The sequence below is a fragment of the Euprymna scolopes genome, chromosome 2 (genome assembly GCF_053919585.1).
Source record: "Euprymna scolopes isolate OS-2025 chromosome 2, ASM5391958v1, whole genome shotgun sequence".
NCBI lineage: Eukaryota > Metazoa > Mollusca > Cephalopoda > Sepiida > Sepiolidae > Euprymna > Euprymna scolopes.
In genome coordinates this window covers 193,169,168-193,190,653 of record NC_136483.1, presented here as the reverse complement: position 1 = coordinate 193,190,653, position 21,486 = coordinate 193,169,168, and the positions used below count along the sequence as shown (strand labels likewise).

The 21,486-nt window shown below is 32.7% G+C and overlaps 2 protein-coding genes across 13 annotated transcripts in view; one reads left to right on the top strand and one right to left on the bottom strand.

The window, feature by feature from the left end:
* LOC145300556 (uncharacterized) overlaps window positions 1-20,000 on the top strand; it is a 205,718-nt gene extending 185,718 nt beyond the window's left edge. For all 12 annotated transcript variants that reach the window (XM_080144495.1, XM_080144497.1, XM_080144493.1 and 9 more), the window contains 7 exons: window positions 2,571-2,697; window positions 4,947-5,149; window positions 7,019-7,100; window positions 7,203-7,299; window positions 10,459-10,505; window positions 13,053-13,202; window positions 19,576-20,000. In XM_080144495.1, coding sequence (XP_080000621.1) covers window positions 2,571-2,697; window positions 4,947-5,149; window positions 7,019-7,100; window positions 7,203-7,299; window positions 10,459-10,505; window positions 13,053-13,202; window positions 19,576-19,872 — 1,003 coding nt within the window. In that variant the 3' untranslated portion in view covers window positions 19,873-20,000. The remainder of the gene's footprint in view (window positions 1-2,570; window positions 2,698-4,946; window positions 5,150-7,018; window positions 7,101-7,202; window positions 7,300-10,458; window positions 10,506-13,052; window positions 13,203-19,575) is intronic.
* A 1,051-nt stretch (window positions 20,001-21,051) lies between these two features.
* Window positions 21,052-21,486, bottom strand: part of LOC145300683 (phenylalanine--tRNA ligase beta subunit-like) — a 48,811-nt gene continuing 48,376 nt past the window's right edge. The window contains exon 19 of the mRNA XM_080144506.1: window positions 21,052-21,323. Coding sequence (XP_080000632.1) covers window positions 21,175-21,323 — 149 coding nt within the window. The 3' untranslated portion in view covers window positions 21,052-21,174. The remainder of the gene's footprint in view (window positions 21,324-21,486) is intronic.

Sequence of the window (21,486 nt, the reverse complement as noted above, 5' to 3'; positions counted from 1 at the left end):
CTTTTTTTTTTTTTTTTCAATTGCTCTCTAAAAGATTCTCCTGAAATTGCAATGTCCTCCTCTTGTCTCCTGTAGAAATACAATAATAAAATTGTCATTGATGCTTGGTAAACAAGAATATCAGTCTAATACTGCGTCAATATTTAATTAAAAAAATTTATAATAAAATGTTATGGCTTATTAGAGACATTTTTTTTTTAAAACTATATCAATGCATATTTTGAAAATAAAACTCTGTTACAAGATTTTAAGTGGTTTTTATTTTTTTATTTTGAACTATATTTCGAAACAACATTCCTTCATCAAGTAATTGAGAACAGGCTTGTTTTTTATTTTTGTGTCTTTTTCTTTTTAATTTCTCCATATTTTTTAAAATCTGGTCTGGCATGTGGTAATTTGGTTTCAAAACGTGCCAGATAAGATAGATATTCAGAAACAGTATGTAGAAGTGAACCCTAAAATAAGAAAAAGGAACCTTGTCCTAAGTTACTTGATAAATAGGTGTTAAATATTGTTTAAAAGAAAATGTTGCTTTTCAAGGTTAATCTTTACACTATTTAACTTATTTCCTAAAAGATAAGTTTTTCCTTTCTTTCATCTTCATTGCAATTTGTCAATTTCAGTAGAAATGTTTCTTGCTAAACATGACTAAAAGGTTTTGAAAAAATAAAAGAGAATGGTTATGTACATATATTTTTTTAATACTGCATTTCATTTTTTTTTTTTTCTTGATATTATAAAAATAACTTTCAAGCCAAACTACATAATTTTAGTTGCTGATGAAATTTCATTTATGATATTCAGATTTGACCTGAACATATATCACCTTCAAATAAAATCCTGTTTAAATATGTGTTTTTGAATTCATTTAAAACAAAAATCCTTTTAAATTTAATGATTCAGGATGATAAAATTGTATTTGTAAATTTGTACAAATTAGCATAGTGCAATTTTTTCATTGGTTTGTTTCTGTTATTGGTTGTTCAGTCTTTTCTAAAATCATGTTCTTACAGTAGGAACTATATTAAGGTTGCCAGCATCCGTAGAGAGGGTAGGTCTATGGAACTTAGAATATTTGATCTTGGAATCCACATTATCGACTTCATAACCGCCACAACATTTTATGTTGAAAAAAATTGAAATATGTTTAAATTCATGTCTACTCAAAGATTCATGTTTAAAAGGATGAAAATCCAGTGGCCTTCTACTGTTTTTTTCCAAAAATATGAACATTATTTTAATTCTTCTTATTATAATTTTGTTAAATTTCTGATTTCTCCTTTAAAAAAAAATGATCTGTAAAAAAAATGTTTTTCTATGATTTCCTCTTGCGAAACATTTCCGGATAAATTTTGACTGGATTTTTGTAAAATGACTATACTGTTTTTTCTTCAGCATTTATTGTAAGAATTTTCTTCTCACCTGTTTTAGCTCCAAGACCATGGCAAAAAATTAACAATTACAACAAAGCATTTGACACAAATTGTATTTGTTTTTCGTTGCAAAAAAGGAAATGCCTATTTTGCCTCTGAGTAAAGCAGGTAACACCTCAAAAGGTAATAGTCCTTTATCTTCACCAGGAACTGGAATTCAGGTTCAGCACTGTTTGAAGATCGGATTAATTACAGTCGTTTGAAGGGGTTGATATGATGCCTTTTGATGATGGATACAATTCTCGAGTAGTCAACATCAGATAAGGTTCATAAAGCATGTTCATTTGAAGAAATCGTCATAAAAGACAGGTCAATAATTCTGACCTTAAAAAAGTCTCTGAGAAACATATAATAACTAATCATTTAGGTTTTAAAATAAAGTCTCAAGAAGACAAAGGTTAGAGGTGCCCAAATGTCTCATATCCAGAGAGAGTTTAGTTCCAGGTTTCTTTGACGGCTACTGTTACTGGAACTGAAAAGAAAAGGCATTCAAAAACTCGCCAAGCCCAATCTCAACCAATTTGATTCGGCTAAACAAAAACAGTGGATAGCCAATTAGCCAATGGAGGGCTTGCTTATAATTGTAGAATTTCTCATATTATTCAGCTGAAACAAATTCGGCTTTAGATTTTCTGTCCAGATTTGTTTGATTGAGATTTGAGTTGCACCATCCGTCACCAGAATAGCAAAGAAATTTAAAGATAGAGCACATGGTATAATCAAGTGGTCATCTCTTATATACTGAGCCAATGTCATTTAGACTTGGTCATCTTACAAGGTGTTGTTTCAACATGGTTATTGCTGAATAGGACTGCAGACTTTGTCAGGGTTTCAACCTTATGTCATAAATTAAACGGCAGTATTGGAACAAGAAGAGTTGAATAGAACATTTCAAGAGTAGAAAACAATTGAAACATTGACAAAGCATTGATGCAATGAAACCTGCGCAACAAAAATGGTTAGTAATTTATTGCACCCAGGATTTATTTTTGTGTATTACTGACTCTATTAGTAGCCCTTCATTATACACTTTTATCTTCAGTGCAATACCAACATCACAGCTGTGTATTGTCATGGGTACACAGCAACTAGTAGGCCTAACTCATAACGATTTCTTTCTTTTTCATTCTCTTTTAGAGTAACTGTGTCGAAATCGGCTGCAAAATCGTTGCTTGAAATCCAACAGGAACAGGCAAAACAATTGGAAGAGGAGAAGAAAAAGAAAAAAAATAACAACGCCCAACCTCAACAACCAGCACCGAAAGTGAGGAAATATTTAACTTTCTCTTTATCTCCTTCCCTCTTTCGTCCCCCTTTTCTCTTCGTCTCACCCACCCTTTTCTGTTCTCCCCTCCCTCCACTACTCACTGTCCATTCTCTTTGCTCTCTTTCATTCTTTCTACCCCCCTCCTGCTTTCTCCTCCCCACTCTTTCCTACCCCCTATTATAAACGTTTGCAAAAACTTTTGTCCAATGTTGCAAAATTATTTGCATGAAAAAGCGAAGGAAGATATTGTGCTGTGAATATAAATAATTATTTTAAATTTATTTAAAAAAAGTAATTGGCATGTTTTAGAGTTTGTTCACCGAAATTTGAACCAAACTTTCAAAAGTGTTTAAACGTGTAATATTAGTTATGTATTTTGCCAAATTTGAAATTCGACATTTATTAAAATTTTTAATAGAAAGAAAATATTATACAAATTGATTTAAAATGTTCAACTTACCTAATATTATCCAACCGCCAACAAGGCAAAGTAACCAGCATGTGGTTAGAGATTCTGACCACGTTAACTTAGACTCCACCACCACATCAGAACCTAGCCCAGAGCCAACACCTAATACTCAACAGCGTTGGACTTACCACAAGGTTTGCCCCCGTGAGCATGAACAAATGCTCGAATTATATAATGTGGGAGAGTCTTATGGTCGGATAGCCAGACACTTGAGGAAAGTCAAGAGTACCGTTGCAAGCACCACAATACGTAGTAGCCCAATCAGCAATAATGCTCAAGAAAATACCACAGCTGCTCTTGGCACTGAAAGCAATTGTATATCGGGATCGGTAGCAGAAATAACTCAAGAGATAATGCATCAGAAGAACTATGATCACGAACGAAATAGGAAGTGAAATATATATAAATCAATTTGTATAATATTTTTTTTTTATTCAAAACTAGCAGTTCAGACTAGCTTTGCTCGGGCTCTATGTATTGTTCATAACTTTATGTGCATATATATATATGTCTGACTCCTTTCCAGGTAACCTACATGTAAAATTTCAACTGTTTAGACCCAAAGTTGGCAGTAGAGTCTGCAAAGGTCAACTCTTTCAACTTTGACCTCTTGGCAGCCAAATTTTCGCCTAAATACTGATTAAAAAGCTTGCTGCATGCCTGAATATTCTTTATGTAAAATTTCAAATGTTTAGACCCAAAATTGGCTGAATAGTTTGCTAGAGACCGCAAAGGTCAAATCTTTTGAACTTTGACCTCTTGGTAACCAACTTTTTGGCCAAAACCTGATTAAAAAGCTTGCCCTATTTCTGAATAGACTTAATTTAAAATTTCAAATGTTTAGACCAAAAATTGGCTGAGTAATTTGGTAGCAACCGTAGAGGTAAAAGTTTTTTTTAACTTTGACCCCAATTTTGACCCCTTAACATTTATTGTTTTGGGCTCAAATCAAATTAAAAAGTTTGATCCATGTCCAAGAAACCTACATCTAAAATTTTAAGTGTTTATACCAAAATTGGCCGAGGAGTTTGGTAGAGTTTTCAAAGGTCAAATCGTTGAACTTTGACCCCTTGAAAGTCAAAGTTCAAAATAATTTCGATTAAAAAGATTTTTGAAAACTTTACCAAACTTATGTCAAATCTCAAGTTTGTAGACTGAAAATGGACAGTAGTTTGGTAGGAAAATGTACACATACAGACAGACAATTTCACTTATATAGATTTTAACAATAAATGTTGAATTCAAATTTAGCAAAATACACAACTAATAATATTATACATTTAAATACCTTTGAAAGTTTGGTTTGTATTTCAATGAACAAACTAGAACATCATATGCAAATACTTTTTTATTTTTTTCAATAAAATTAAAATATTTATATTTACAGCATAATACCTTTTGTTTTTTTTTGGGGGGGGGGGGGAATAATTTTGCAATATTGTAGAAATATTTTTGCAAACCTATATATATCCTACCTATTTTTTCCTTGAGTTTAATTTAAATTTAAAAAAAAAAAAACAATTTAAATTACAGCTTAATTTTAGATTTTGATTTAAATTTCAAAAACTAAATCTACAATTCTTTAAAATTTAATTTAAAAAAAAAATTTCCATTTTATACTTTTTTTTATATTTTAATAATTAACAAGTTAGTTTGATTTTGCTTTTTTTTCTCTTTGACTTTCAAATTTAAAATTATTTCAAAAGATTCCCTTTATATTTTGCGAAAAAGAAAATAATTTGTGTATTTTATTGTAGCATATAAATGTTAATTTCAGGTCTCTATGCCATTGTCGACTGCCGCATGGGGTCGTACTTCTCCTGTGTTATCAACCTCTCCTACCTCCGGCTGGAGCTGTGAGTCATCTCCCTGGCAAGTGCAGGCAAGCAGCAAATCAAATGCCAGTTCAACATGGGAAGTTCAAAAGAATAATAAAAAGCAGCCAGTCTCATCTCCTACCAAAAATAGCAACGCAACAATGTAAGCATTTTGTTTTTGTGCTTTTAAAATTGAAAAGCTTTGTATTGATTTGGGTAAAATTTAATTTTTCAGTCTTTAATTACAAAATGTTTTTCAAAGAAGAATGGATGCAAAGATCCACAAGTGTGACATACAGACAAAACTTCTGCAGGTGTTTGAACACATCTATAAAATTATATTTCCTGTTTGTTCACAAACTCCTGTTTTAGAAATAAATATTCTAAAACTTTGTAACAAAGTGCTTGGATAATTATTGTATTTTAAGGGGTGAAAGTATTTCCATTTATTCAAACACTGGAAATTGAAACTAGTCAAAATGCAGACTTTTTTAATAAACATTTTATTTAAATTCTAATTTCCACCCATATAAGAATCTTCATCTTTTTTTTTCTGCATGTTGTCACTTAGTCTTCTATTTTTATCAAAGATTGAGGTTTTTATGGCCAACATTTTATTTTGATTAAAGAAGTATAGTTGTATTGTGAGGTCTGTTTTTTTGCTTTACATCCATAAAAAATTTCTTTTACTTCATTTCATTTCATTCATGACATAAAAATTATTGAATGAAAGAAAAATTTTAAGGCTTGGAGTAGGGTCCTCATTAATTTTTGGTTGTAGCCTGCAGGATTAAAGACTGAATTTATGAAAGTGTATTTTAATTAATGTCAGTTTATATACCCTCCCTTCCCTCAATGAATTCCGAAAGCATTCTTTGACCCTACTCTCCAAATATATTATAAAATGAAAAATATAAGTAAAGTGTCATATGGTGCAGAAGGTTAGAGTTCTGTCAAGGCTACTAGATCACTTTCAATAATATGTGTTCATCAGCTATGCATTAAAGAGTTGGGTATAATGAATGTAGCTAATTTAAAAAGAAAACCCTGAAATAACACATCTTTTTCTTTCCAAAGTTAAAGGTTTAATCCTCAGTGTAAGCAACACTCAAAATTACTTGAATGGCTATCCAGTCATGGTTGACAGAACAAGAACATGCTACTCTTGTGCATGATATAAAAGGGTTCTGTTAGAAATTTTGTGCAGATTTCCAATTTCAACAGCAGTTCAATAAGATATACTTGAAGGTTAGAGATTACATGACTGAAACATTGGAAAATGACACTCAAAATGAGAACAGTAGTTCGAATAATCCAAATATGAATAATTAATCTTCATTTCAAAATTTAAAAAAAAAATTCTATAAATATTTTTTTTTAGATTATGAAAAATAAATGTAACTTTTCTTTTTTAATTTTTTTTTTAATAACTTTGTTGTTAATAACCTAATAATTGTTATAGATGAGTTTGAACATTTTTTGATGTAATAATTTTAATATCAACTTATTTGTTCCAATTAAAAGAATTGAAAAAAGGATTAAATTAATTATATTAATAGATTGTTAAAAAAAAATCAAATAAGAAATAGGCGGAAATATTTATGCAGAAGATTTTTGAGAAAAGAGAAAATCATGGTTAATAAAAACTTTTTTTATATATGAAACAAATAGGTAATCTTTTGCCAGACAATTTATAAAATAGTTGTTTAATAATTGTTTTCAAGTTGTCTATGTTTTGTGAGGTAGACAGATTTTTAAATAGCAAAATAGCATGGTAAGGTTTGATGTATGATAGTATTTTTAGTGGATATTAATGCATTTCATGCTTCTTAAACTTTCACTGAAATTATTTAGTTTTATTGCAATTTCTATTTTGCCAGTTTGTATAAAGAAAAAAATTATCTTAAGGAGTTTTCCAAAAAGTGTTGTAACATTGTCAATTTTGTTTCCAGTTTCAAAATAGTTATAAAAAAAAAAACAATTTAAACGTTTTTATATTTTATTTAAAAAAAAAACATTTTTCTTTTTACAGTGATACAAACAGTTTTCCCAGTCTGACTGCAACAACGTCTCAAAACACAAAAACAAAATCATCCAAAAACAAACATAATACGGTAAAAAAAACCTTTCTTTTTCACATGCAATAATATAAATTTATTGAAAAATGGTTTTGTTTGTTACATTTTCATCAAATAAGCATTTCTTTTCATTTTCAGGATGGTGTGCTAAAATTGTTTCAGTCATCCAATTCAAATGATGATTTTATCCATTGGTCCGAATCTCTGCTTAAGAACCTCAAAGTTAACCTTGATGGTAAGTTGGAAACATATTCACGCTCTATGAGATCTTGTCTTTTTTTTTGTTTTTTTCTCTTCTCATATTCTCACCCCATCCCTGAAAATGTATTCTAAAAATAGTGTTTTCAAAGAGTAACACCCTCTGTCCTTTCTCTAAAATTTAATTTTCAGAGTAGGGTTTTCTAAGGGTGATGTTTCCATTCTCACTGTAAAAATTTCCATTGTGGAATGTTTTCTGCAAGCAATGTATTCTAGAAATATAATCATCCTACCTATAGATTTGTTTGCAGCATATATATACACACATATCTAAGGCAATGTCTGAAATGTTAGAAAATGACTTCGCTTATAGTGGAATGGGGATGTAAACAGACGGTAACGTTTGATGTTATTGAGACAAAGCTCCTTTCTTTCAACAGTAAAAAAGAATCTTTCCGGTCACATTCTCAAACTACCTTGTCGGTAGAGCATTAGAATACACCATCTGTCCCCCCCCCCTCTGTTGAGTAAATATCTCTCAATAGGGCCCACCTGTTGACTGTGGGTGGCGACCCAGAACACTTAAGGATGGGATCCTAGTGGTTGAGCAGATCATGTTTAAGGTACTATAAAAATATGAGCTTCAACACACTACTTTAGCCCTTACTTGGGCTGAGGCAAGTGGTTGCAGGCCCAATCTAATCAATTGGTTGGTCATGTCTAGCACTAAATCAGACAAACATATAAAAAAGAAACCCTCATACTCCCCACATTAGACAATAAACTGATTTAGTAAGCAGTGACTGATAGGTTGATTGTTGGATAATGGACTTAACATGGCTTAGAAAATAAAATTTTTCCCAAAAAATGAGGCTTTTAGAAAAAAAATGGAAGAAATAACAGGTGCTTGAATCCACCAGCAAGATGAGTATATTTTTCTTGTATCCCTGTTGTGTCGGGACAAATGGGTATCCATCCCAACACTTCCCATGTAGAGCTCTAAGGCAGGTGGGTAACAGAAGGAATGAAAAAAGATAAAATGCATAAATGTTACACAAAAAGACTCACAAATGAAATTACTGCGAAGTCTCAAACAAAACCTATTCAGGCTTGGAAACTGAAAACCAAAGCCTTTCCAGCTTCATAGTAATAGAAACGATTGAAGAACTAATGACAAATGTGTCTGTATTCAAGATAAAGAAAATATCATCAAATATCAAAACTAAAATGGTCAAGAAACAGGATAACATGACACTACTAGAAGTAACAGACCAAAAACAAGCAGCAGAAATCTCCAAATGGAGACATTTTAACAACCAAAAAATCAAAACCTTTAACTTTAAAAACAAAATGCTATAGATTTCAAGAGAATCCAAGTTAGAAGATATGGTGAAATCATAAATACAAACATCTACATCATAGCATTTTAACACCCACATAATCCCAAATAACATTAAGATCTAATATATAAAAGGATATATGTCTGTCTGTCTCTATATTTTCAAGCTCTATCTCCTCCAAAACGAAGTCTCAGAGCCTTACATAATTGGATTTTTTAGGGGCTGTTATTTTATGGGTCTTTAGTCAGTTAAAATAGTTTTTTGCTGATATTTTTGAAAATCATCCCCTCTTTTTGATTGACTAGCCTTAATTTAAACCTTCGCTACTTCCAGTTTTGGTGATAGATGCAATGGCAAAGACGTCACTTTATATTTTTACGTTCTTTTACTCCTTCGCGGTACAGGTTTTAGCCTGCCTGTCTACTACTACTTTTTCTTTTGCTCAACACACACCTCGAAACACCCGGGCAATACCGGGCACCCAGGCTAGTATTGGGCTAAATAGAAATGACAGAGCTGACATAGAAGCAAAAAGAACTGCAAAGGTAAAATTTCTAACAAAATATACTCAGACTACAAGCCTCAAATTAAAAAAAAATGATCGCCGACAAATAGAATCAATATGTAAATAAAAACCATTATGCACTGCATGCCAGGAGAAACTCATAAAAACAAGAACTCTATAGTAGGTACAAAAATTAAAATTCCACCATTCAAGGATTCTACCTCCAACCCGGGACAAAACAGATACAACACTTTGATCCTAACCCTAAGGTCAAGAAAATATATTTTAGTTTCACACTAAAGATCAATGGGAAAATAACCTTTCCCCCCCCCCACCCCACCCCAAAAAAACTAAATTTTTTTTTTTTTCCTGTTGACCTTGAAATAATGACCATTAAATAAAATGTGCTCATGAAAAAGAGTATATTAGCTTTGTGGGTGTGCCGTGTGTAGTTTTTAGCTTTTAGGTGGCCATACATACACACACACACAATTGTGCTAGATAACTTTTACAGCAGAATAAGAGATGCTTTCTATTCTGTCGTTTATTTGCAAACCTTGACGAATTATTAGTAAAATTGTTTTCATTTCGTATGAATCAGATTCTGTTGGTATTGATTTCCCCGACATCCGCTACATATAGAAGGGGCTACGTGAAGTTTGTCAAAATCCTAAGTAAAAGTGTTTCTGTGGAACAAAAAGATTTGAACTCTAAAAACTTTGTATTTTTTACAGACTATTATGTGTGTTTAAAAGATTTGGAGGGGTGGAACTTTTCATTCAGACTTGGGTTCAGATCTGGTAGAGTTAAGGAAAGGGTTCGGGGGTGGGGGGTATCACTAAGATTAATTATAAGGTTATACAAAAAAAATGTTCAAACTTTTCAGGATGATTGTCCTCTCCTCCTCCTCCTCCCCCCCCCCCCCCCCGCAATGCACAGAATTTCTCTCATACCAACATTTTTTGTTAGCTGCCCTAAAAAGCTAGAATTAGGCGATTATTTTACATTAAATTTTACATATACAATAGAACCCTAGGATACGGTATTAAAAATTAGTAACAAAATACAGTACAGTATATATTACACATGTATATAATCAAAAAACATAACACCATAAAGCAGGGCAAATACCATAACCAGGGTCTGGAAAACATTGTATTCCACATCGTAACCTGATTAAAACGTATCCTAGGGCCATCGTATCTCGGGGTTCTACTGTACTTGTCAATTTAAGAGAAGAGGAGCGCCTTGATTAGATTTTTTTTTTTTTTTTTTTTCCCCCCCTAAAGTTATTAAAAATTACAGAAAAAATTGAAATTAAACATGAATCCAAATATTTTCTTTTTCACAGTTCCAACCTTTGTGGCCTTTCTTCAAGAAGTCGATTCCCAGAAAGAGGTAAAAAAAAAAAAGAATTTTTTTTTTTTATTATTTTTTGTTTTGCAAGCTATCATTATCCTGGAGATGATTAAGGATCCCTGCATATATATTTGGTCCTAAATCTCATATTACCTCTAGTTTTTTTTTACTTCTATAGTTTTCAAAAATATTGTAATAAAATATTATTTAAAAAAAATAACTAACACAAAATTGAATTTCTTATAAGATTTTTCTCTAAAAGTTGGTTTATCATTGTCTAAGAAGAATTGCAGTTGAAAATAGGCATTATAATTTAGCAGAGTGTAACACTTTGAGATCATTACGAGCCAGTTGTCCGTTGGATCTGGTTGATGATTCACACGGTTTATTTAAGCTAGGAAAGCTGCAAGTTGTCAAACACATTTTACATAAAACAAAACTTTGGACACTGCATGCATGGAAAATTTTCTTTTCGACTTCTTGGTGTGATGAGCTGGATATAATGAAGCCCAACAATTTCGAGGAAATAGGACTTCACCTTAACATTGGAGGTTAAATGACAATTGGTTCCAACTGGAAGAATGAGGGATCAGTCACTTCTCTGCTCTTAGCCAATCTCTAACTCGAGGATATGCTTCTAGCAATTTGATTCCTCAATTATTAGCTTCTTCCCATTTTGAATTTGATACAGCCGCGATTGTTGGTAAGAGAAAAGTTAACATCTTGCCATATCATTTGATTCTCATTGGTCAAAACTTCATTAACTCTGCCAAACACTGGCAATTGAAATTGATATTTCCAGATCATTAGTATATATTACAAGTAATAATTTGCCCGTTGGACTAATTCGTAAAAAAAAAAAAATAAATAACAAAGATGTCATTCATTAAATCCTTTCTGTGTTTGATTACAATATCACATCAGCTGATTTTTGGGCTTGACAAGGAATGCATTGGCAAAGTCACTTCTAATTAATGTTTAGTTTTAAAATATGCAAACGAAGAAATGATTTGTGGCGATTTTAAATTGAACTCATTAATAAGAAAAAATTAAAATGGTGAGGTACATCCAGGTTTGAACAAGGGAGCATTCGATCTGTAGTCGAATGCTCTACCACTGAGCTATATCTCCAGACTAACAGGGGTGCCCGCGTATTTCGAGGCATGTAAAGCCAAAAAAAAAAAAAAAAAGTGGTAGTATGCGGGCAGGAAGAAAAGGACGTAAAAAAAATTTTTAAAAACAGAGAGGTGGGATCGAACACGAAAACGTACGGTAATTAGCCATCCTCGCTTAACCGTTACGCCAAAGAGGACAGTGAATTTAACAAGTTAGAAATTAAGTTAAGAATCGTAGAAGTCTGCAGAGAAATGAAAATGGCTTTTAAACCTGGCCTGGGGCCAGTTAAGCTTTTCACTTTTTTTTTTTTTTTATTACATGGAGGTCACCACTTATCCCCGAGTGGCTTCTGGGCCTTGATAAGGGTTATTGTGTGTATAGTAATCAATGGGATAGTATCGTAGTAATAGTTAGTATTGGAGATTTGATAAGATGTCATTACTTAAGAGGGCAGTTCATCAGGAATTTGTTTATGTTGAACTTGAAGACATCCAAGTTGAAGTCAGAAGGGAAACAGATAAGCTGCAGAGAGTTCCACAGGTGTGCAGTTCTAAGAAAGAAGCTTTGATTTAGGCACAGATAAATCTATCGTATTTATTTCCCCACGAGATCATTTATAATGTGGGGGAAAACCAGCTCCCCCCCCAAAAGTGGGAAATTTGGCACTGTCTAAATGAATAGCAATTGTCTGATATGAAGGGTTTTCCTCACATTAATCATTAATCCAAGTGAATTGCCTTCTAGATGTCCTGGCCACGAAGGCCGAGAAGCAGTTGCCTTTGCTTCGATTTAGTTTTGCTTTATTTATACGAAAAAGACAAACACGCGAAAGGATGGAATGGAGGAAATTTTATTTTATGAACGTTGATCAAAATAAATGTAGAGAGAACATATGTTCGCAAATCGTACATTTTATAATCTAGGGAGGATATAAAAAGTTCTCCAAAATAGTACCCCCCGCCCCAGCTTTTTTTTGGACATCCAAAAATGCATGCAGCTGTTTTGCCTTTTATTTATTTATTTATTTATTTATATATATAGATATGTGTATATATATATATATATAGATATAGATAACTATGTTTTTTAAGAAATGATTTCCTGAGATTTTATTATTTACCTTGGCTGGTGTAAGTAAAATATTTCCCTGTAAAAATACTTCTTTTTTATCTCTAAGAGAAAGACTATTTTAAGATTAGATTTTTCGATTCTGCCATGGTATAAATTACCTTTGTGTGAAGTTTGCAAAAGATAAGCTCAGCTGTTTCGGAACCTATGAGGAACTCAAACACAAACAGTGACTTTTGTATAATAGAGATATTTCCTTTTGTTTACATTTGTATTTTGCTAATTTAGAGTGCCATACATCAGTCACACTTTCAGTTTTGCTGGGGGGGGGTTCTTGTTTTTGTTTTTTTTTTAATTCTTAAGAGAAAATGTTTGAAATAAATTCTCCATTGTTTTTGCAAGGTTATTGACTACGTACATTCTTACCTGGGAGAGAGCAAAGTTGTTGCTGAATTCACCCGCCAATTTTTAGAAAAACGAACTACACTAAAGAAAAGTGGTCAACAAACGAAACCAACCAGCAACAAGAAAACGCAACCACCACATGAAGAGGTAAGAACACAGTTACAAAAAAGAAACTTTATTTTATATTAAAAATACCCAAATTTTCTTTTGTTACACTTGTGCTGACCTTGGTCAAGATTACAGAAGCTTCGGGATGGCTTCAAACATTTTTATAGCAGTTGAAAAATTAACTGCTGTAGCTTTGAAAATTCTTTGAATTTATTTTCTGATATTATGACTTATACACAACATTCATTCATAAATGTATCTGGCCATCTGGTTATTCATTGAATGTGATGGGGGTTTAGTTGGTGACAAAAGTTTGGGAACTCCTTTTCTTTTATTCTAACGTCTCTCTGGCTAATTTCCTTTGTTTCCCTCAACTCTTTTTACATTATGCTTATCCTGACTAACCTGTTGGCCTAATCATATGATGAAACATTGATTCAGGTTAATTTCCATTACATCAAGATGTTCACAAGTGTGTAAAGAAACTTAAAAATGTCTTTGACTTCGACCTTTCACACAAAATATGATTAACATAAAAATTGTTTGGAGTTTTTGTTTAATGGACACTCTCCACCTAGATTAATTTTATTACTTTTAAAGCAGGCCAGTATTGCTGAATGTTTTCAGTTAAAATCATCCAAATTCTGAACCTTTTCAAAACATTTGACATTGAAAGAAAATACTTTGGTTAATAACAATTTGATTTTCTTAGTTTAAAAAAAAAATGCTTGATCAATTGACATGATTTTTGGAATAAGACATTTTCATGCCTTGATAGTTACGAACATCATAAAGATTTTTCTGTACTTTTATTTTTTAATTTGGTTAAATTTGGAACTTGCACTAGTATTTTTCATTCTACTTTGTCAGGAATTTTTTTTCTCATTAAACTTTTAAAATCTTGAAACTTTTCTAAGTTGAGTTTCAATTCTGCAAGGAATTAAAAACAATGTCTAAAAATGCGTACTTCATTGAAATATTCATAACATTTTTACTTTCTGAAAAATTATAAAGCTTTGCAATCATGCATGCATAAAACAAAAAAAATATGAAGCTTTGCCATCATGCATAAAACTATAAAATTATGAAGCTTTGCAACCATGCATGCATAAAATAATAAAATTATGAAGCTTTGCAATCATGCATGCATAAAACTATAAAATTATGAAGCTTTGCAACTATGCATGCATAAAACTATAAAATTATGGAGCTTTGCAACCATGCATGCATAAAACTATAAAATTATGAAGCTTTGCAACCATGCATGCATAAAACAATAAAATTATGAAGCTTTGCAATCATGCATGCATAAAACACGGTTTTATGCATGCATGATTGCTGACTAACACGTAACGTTACATGTTTATGGGCCAAAAGCGCTTAAATCCATTTTCAAATACATTAAAAACTTTGCAGATCATCTTACCGATTCTCATGAGGTTTATATCTAGCTACTGATAATTCTTCTACTATTTCATTGCATTTCTAATTTTTTTTTCTTGCATGTAAACATTTGTTTTTAATAACTCTATACTTTGTATTGGAATCATCCCAACACAATCCAAATTCCCAATTTCAATACCAGTTCCAATTTTATTTTAAATTTCTAAATATTTAGTTGTAAAATTGTTCTTTTTATCTGATTACCGTAAAAGTAAATTTGTATCGGATGATTTCTAGATTTTAGTTTTACTAGTTTAAAATCAATAAATATTGTTTTATTAATATGAGCCATGGAAAATTAAATTCTAAACAAAACCAAACAAATAAAAACAATTAAAAGAATCGTTTTTGTTATCAGAATAATGCACCAATTTTTTTCTGATTAATCGTCTCAACATCACTTTGTATGCTGACATTATCAATGCAATTAGTTGCAAAGAAAGTTTGGCTACATTGATAATTCCATCTCATGGGAATGTTTCAGGTGGACACAAATTGCTATTTAATAACAATCCAAAATTGATATCACGAATGGGAGGGCAATTTGGGTCTCAAGAAAAATCACTTGTCAAATTCCTGTACATGTATCATCCTCCTCACGACCCACCATCCCTTACTGTCAGTAACAACAAAGATTTTCATATATCAAAATGTCGGCATTCTTTAGAAGCACAACACTGCAACATCAGTTTCTTCAATCGATGCTGATGATTTATCAAAATTCAAAATTAGGTTTAAAAATTCTGAACAAAATATGGATGCTGAGTTTGCAATTGATGGACGTACAAACATGTCGCATAAAAAATTGTTGGCCTTGATGTGTAGTTTATTGACGAAAAACAAAGCACAGGTGTATTTACTTTTCTATGATGAATTTTATCATATTTAGAAAAAAAAATGCCTTTAAAGGGAAACTAATATAATTATTACTATTTCCAACAATCATGTCCTTTCTCTGAAAATGTTCCGGGTTTTTAAATTTGTTTTTTTTAATGAAAAACTGAACTTTTTTAATTGTATATATTATTTAATTGGAATTCATTATTGAGATGAGCATTATTAATTTATTTATTGCGGACTATTATCCTCATCTTTTTTTTGTTTCCCGTTTCGGCCAACTATTCCTCTGGCCTTCGTTAGATGGTAACAGTGACGAGATAGGAACTCCGAATCTCTTAACTGCATCCTCAGCAATTACTGCCTTCCATTGTCGTCTCACCACATTTTGACCAAGTAACCCTCTGGCCGGCTTTGGGTAGGATTGAAACTGCTATCTTTAGAATGCTCACCTGGAATCGTAGATATTCAACTGCGCCACGGGTCCCGTAGCGCAGTGGATAGCCACCTGACAAAGTCTAGAAGAATAGTTGGCTGAAACGTTGAAAAAAAATAAAGAGGATAATAGTCCACAATAAATAAATAAATAAAATTTTTAATTGTGAATAACACTAATTATATATCGGGACAAAACCAAAGTGTAGTATCTGTTCTTCAGATGCTGCACTTCAATTTTTTGTTCTCTGTCAGTGGAGGAGAAATCCTTCACGACTGAGACAATTTTTATTTTTGTTCCTTTTCTCCACGTTAAAAAACGACCCTGGTGTCTAACTCTGTCCCGTGAGGAGATATTGTAAATAGGAACACTAATTATAAATGTTCTTTGATGACATTCATGCTTTCATGAGTTTGTCGACCTTCCATAAAACTGAAAAATTACTTTTTTGCTAATATTGGGTTCTGGTCAAACACAAAGTTACTTTATTCACATGTTTTTTTTTTGTTTTTTTTTTCAGAAAATTATAAAAAAATATAAATAAAAAATATCTGGAGTTGAGACTTTAGTTTTAATATTTGTTTTTTCGCACAGACATTTGATGTCTATTAGTTTGCATTTGATATAATCTACATCTGTTATTATACGATGTTATAGTAGAGCGATTTGATGTCTATTAGTTTGCATTTGATATAATCTACATCTGTTATTATACGATGTAGAGCATTTGATAGTTTGCATTTGATATAATCTACATCTGTTATTATACGATGTTATAGTAGAGCGGAGTCAATCAATGTTTGTTTCCCTAAGGTTTTTTATATTTTAATCACAAAATATATGTTAAAATATTTTTTATTCTTGGTGGTTATATTTGGGGAAAAAGTTGTTTAACTTATCAAGTGATTTATCTTCAGTTTTTATCTACCACCTACTTATTTATTATTTATTTTATACTAGCAGGAGTACCTGGCATTACTTGGGTCATATAAAAAAAAAAATGAAGTATTTGACAACATTTGCTAAATTATTATTTTAATTTATTTTTACTGTGCACTAATTCATATTAGTTTGAAATAGTCATTAACAAAAGTTTAACTTATTTTAATAAAAGTCGATGCTGATATCAGCCCACTGCTACAAATTTAAAATAGTGACATGTGTGTGAGGAAGAAAAAAAACTTTTAAGCAGTTACGATTTAAAAGAAAAGTATTTGTGAATCATCCGCCAATAAAAAAAAAAAAATAATAATGATTTGTTTTAAGCCAAGTAAATAATACAAAGTACAAAACAAAAACTATAAAAAAAATCTTATAACTGCTTAAATGCAAAAGTTTACTGAAACGTTTTAAAAAATATTTTAAAAATAAATAAAAAAACAAAAACAAACGTCCGTCGTAAGGTGGGCGCGAGCACCAAAAATAAAAGTTCTAACCCATTGCAAATTTATGTAGTTAACATATCTGACAGGTGAAGTAGTTCACGCATGTGCAGACGCTGAAACCATTTAGAAAAAGACGATTTTACCCCCACCATCACATTCTGCACTTGTTAAGGTAGAAAATTAGAATAAACATAAATATCAACACCTGCAGCAATACTATCTAACTCATAGTTGGCGAGATTGATTTTGAATATTTAATTAAACTAGCTTTGCAAACTTAATTTGTCCTGATTCAAACAATATAACTTGACCTCAATCAGTTAGACTATTTCCCCTTATAACAGACAACAGGCTATGCAACATACAAATATCTGTGCGTGAGGTCGCCAAGCTAATCAAGAACCTTGGTTCCAGTAAAGCAACTGGCCCTGACGGCATTCCAGTTATAGTGCTGAAAAAGCTCCAACTAGAACTTGCCCCCATACTTACAAAACTGTTTAAGCGTTGCCTTAAGGAGAAGTGCTTTCCAACACCCTGGAAAACTTCATCAGTATGCCCTATATTTCAGAATTCAGGTGAAAAGTCATCTCCCTCTCAGTACAGACCAATAAGTCTCCTGTGTGTCATGAGTAAGTTGTTGGAATCCATATTAAATAAAGAAGTAGTCAACCACCTCAACAGAAACAACCTTAGTGACATGCAATATGGTTTCCGTTCTGCAAGATTTACAGCAGATGTGCTAACGGTTATATCACATAGGATTAGTGAATCTCTTGACAAAGGCTTCCTTTCCAGGGCAATTGCTCTTAACATATCAAAGGCCTTCAATAAGGTATGGCAGAAGAGTCTATTTCACAAGATTTCCAGCTACGGTATCACTGGAAATGTTTTCTCTATCATTAAATCATTTCTCTCCGATAGGTTCATAAGAGTAGTGGTTGATGGGCAGAAATTAGAAGCCCACAGTATTAATGCTGGAGTCCCTCAGGGGTCCATCCTGGGTCCAACTCTCTTCCTGATCTACATGAATGATCTCCCAAAACACATACTTAAATCATTCGTTGACATATATGCTGATGATACGACCATCTACGGCAACACATCAAAGGCTGTAAATGACAAAGTTCTCTCTGATTCTCTCTTCTCTGATCTTGAGTGTGTGGTACAGTGAGGGAAGAGGTGGCTGGTTACTTTTAATGCATCCAAAACCAAGCTTCTATCTTTACATCATCAACGCTCTGATCCCAATCTGGCATCAATTGAAATGGATGGCTCTCGTCTTCAGGAGGCTCCATGTTTTGACAAGCTTCTGGGTTTGACCTTTACTCCTGATCTGAAATGAAACATGTACATCAGGTCTGTTGCCAAGGACGCTGGGAAAATGGTGGGATCCTTCTACCGCTCCAGTAGATATCTCACTAGATGCAATTCTCTATCTGTATAAAAGCCAAGTACGTCCAAGGATGGAGTACTGCTGCCACATCTGGGCAGAAGCTGCTAAAAACAGCCTATCCTGCCTTGACAAAGTACAAAATAAACTTTGTGGTTTAGTGGTGGATGTCCTTTTCTCTTCCCTGCAACCTCTCTCCCACAGAAGAGACGTTGCGAGCCTGTCTTTGTTTTTATCGTTATTTCCATGGCAAGTGCTTGTCTGAACTCCAATCTCTCGAGAGAAACACCCATCTGGCTGAAACTACTGTCAATAATTTTCCCCACTCTTTATCTCTGCCTAAATTCAAACGTAGATTCCATGAGCAAAGCTTCTTTCTTAGAACTGCATGCCAGTGGAACTCTCTGCCGCTTGCCTGTTTCCCACCTGACTACAACTTGGATGTCTTCAAGTCCAACATAAACAAACTCCTGACAAACCGCCCCCTTAAGTAAGACACTCTATCAAACCTCCAATACTAATGATTACTATAATACTATCTCATTGATTACTGTACACGCAATAACCCTTATTCCTGAGTGGCCTTCGGGCCTTGATAAGTGACAATCCCCATATAAAAAAAAATAAAAAATAAATACATGTATACATTTAAGCAAAAAAAGTTTTGTTGTGGGAGTTGGCAGCGATTAATATTTTTTTTTTTGTATTTTAACAACTTTTTTTAAAATGGAACACCAAACTTTCTCATCAAATAAATCTGAAAATCTGTATTCCTCGACCTCAATTAATAAGAAAGAAAAGAAAATTATGTAAACACTCTTTTTTTTTTTTTTTTTTACATTCTCTGCATCCACTGATTTTTTTGTGTAATCGACTTGTAAGTTTTGTTGTGTCATCTAATGATTCCTTGTCTTGTTTCAGGAAAGTATTTGGGGTCCGGTCCGTAATAATGCTGCCAGTGATACAAACTGCCGCAACAATGCAAACGACTCCAGCTTGGCCAATAAACAGGATCAACCGTTGTCTGGTGGTGGCAACAATAATAATAATGGCGGTGAAAAGGGTGGCAGTGTGAGTGGGGGCGGCAAGAGCAGCAGCAGCAAGAAGAAGAAGCGAATGCAAAAACTGGACACTAGCGTGCTGGGCTTCACCGTCCATGCTGCCTCGGACAGATTCAATGTTGGACCTATCGACTCGGTCACCCCTGTAAACAAGTGAGGTGGTGGAAGAGCTCCTCCTCCTCCTCCTTTCTTTATACACAAACTTTTCCATGTCTACCTACTTTTAATTCTTTTTTTTTTTCCCCCTCCCCCATAATTGTGTATGGAGAGGAAGAGGAGGTAAAGTATACTCTCTTCGTCCCCCTCCCTCTCCTTTACTATCCTTCCCCCTCTCCCTACACAGACACAGCCAAGCCAAGCCAAGCCAAGCCAGCCTGATTTCTTCACAAATGATCTTCTTGTGTGTGCGTGTGCGCTCTCTCTCTCTTCAGGGTGTGATGACCAAGCCATGTGTTATTGACGTTGAATCCTTCGCTGCTGGGAAGTGCCATTGGAGGATAACTCCGCTGAAGCACTTCCTCTCCCCCCTCTTCCTCCTTCTTCATACTACAGCAAATTAAGATGGAATCAGCAACATATATACACATTACAGCATTTTGAGTCGTTGGAATTTAGTATAAAAATATATATATATATATATATATATATATATATACATATATTAAAAAAAAATATTATCCCCTTCCCCTTCACATTGATGACAAACATTTTGTTTAAAAAATGAATCCAACATTTTTTTTTCTCCCCAATTTTACATCCTAAAAGAAAAAAAAAGTTAGAAATTATAATTTTTTTTTATTGCATAAATGAATTTGGCTGTGATATTAACTGACAGAACACAAAATGGTTACCATTAAAATAAAAAAAAAATAAAAACTCATTTCTCATCGCAATTTTGAGAAAATATTGTAAAATGATGTTGAGGAAACAAAAGAAAAAGGTTCCCCACCCAACCCCCTATTGCCACCTCTGGTGGCCTTTTCCATCTGTGAAAAAAAAAAAAAAATATATATATATATAAATAAAAACAGGTGAATGACTAAGTCTGCTGAGGTCCCATTTCACCAAAATTTTTCCTCCTCTCCCTTTTTTTCTTTCTTCAGTTTTTCACCACCCTGCCCCCTTTCTTTTTTTTCAAAAAGAAAGAATTTGACAGTTTCCTCTTTTCCCCAAACAAACTTCTTGATTTCTTGCTTTAAAAGTAAGAAAAAACTGCAAACCACAAAGGGATATGGGCGGGGGGAGACACTGCTGACTCAATTTTCCACAACATTTGGTCAGACAAACTAAAGAACTCAGTGTTTATTAGAAAAAAAAAAAGAAAGAAAACATAAAATTTATTTCAGAATACATTTTTTGCCTTTTGTTTTTATTTCTTTGATTTTTGAAAAGAAACAAAAAGAAAATAATTTTATTTTTAGAAAATCGATAACAAAAAAAGTTAAAATAAAATATTCTTTCACAATCCTTCAAGACTTAATTCCAAAGCCGAACACGGTAAATTCAGTTCAAATTTTGCAATCACATCCGGGTGCAAAATACCAAACTTCCCAACACTTTTCTCTTGTACGATTATCTCAGCACATCGTAAAGGGAAGAAAGTTTCATCTGAATAATTTAAGAGAAAAAAATGTGACATAAGAAAATATCAAAATTGACAAAAAAAAAAGTCTGTGTTTCTGAATTAATTCTTCAGGACTACTGTTCTCATCTTGAGTGTTATTTTCGCAAGGACCCATGACGTAATGTATAATATAGTTGATAAAATTCA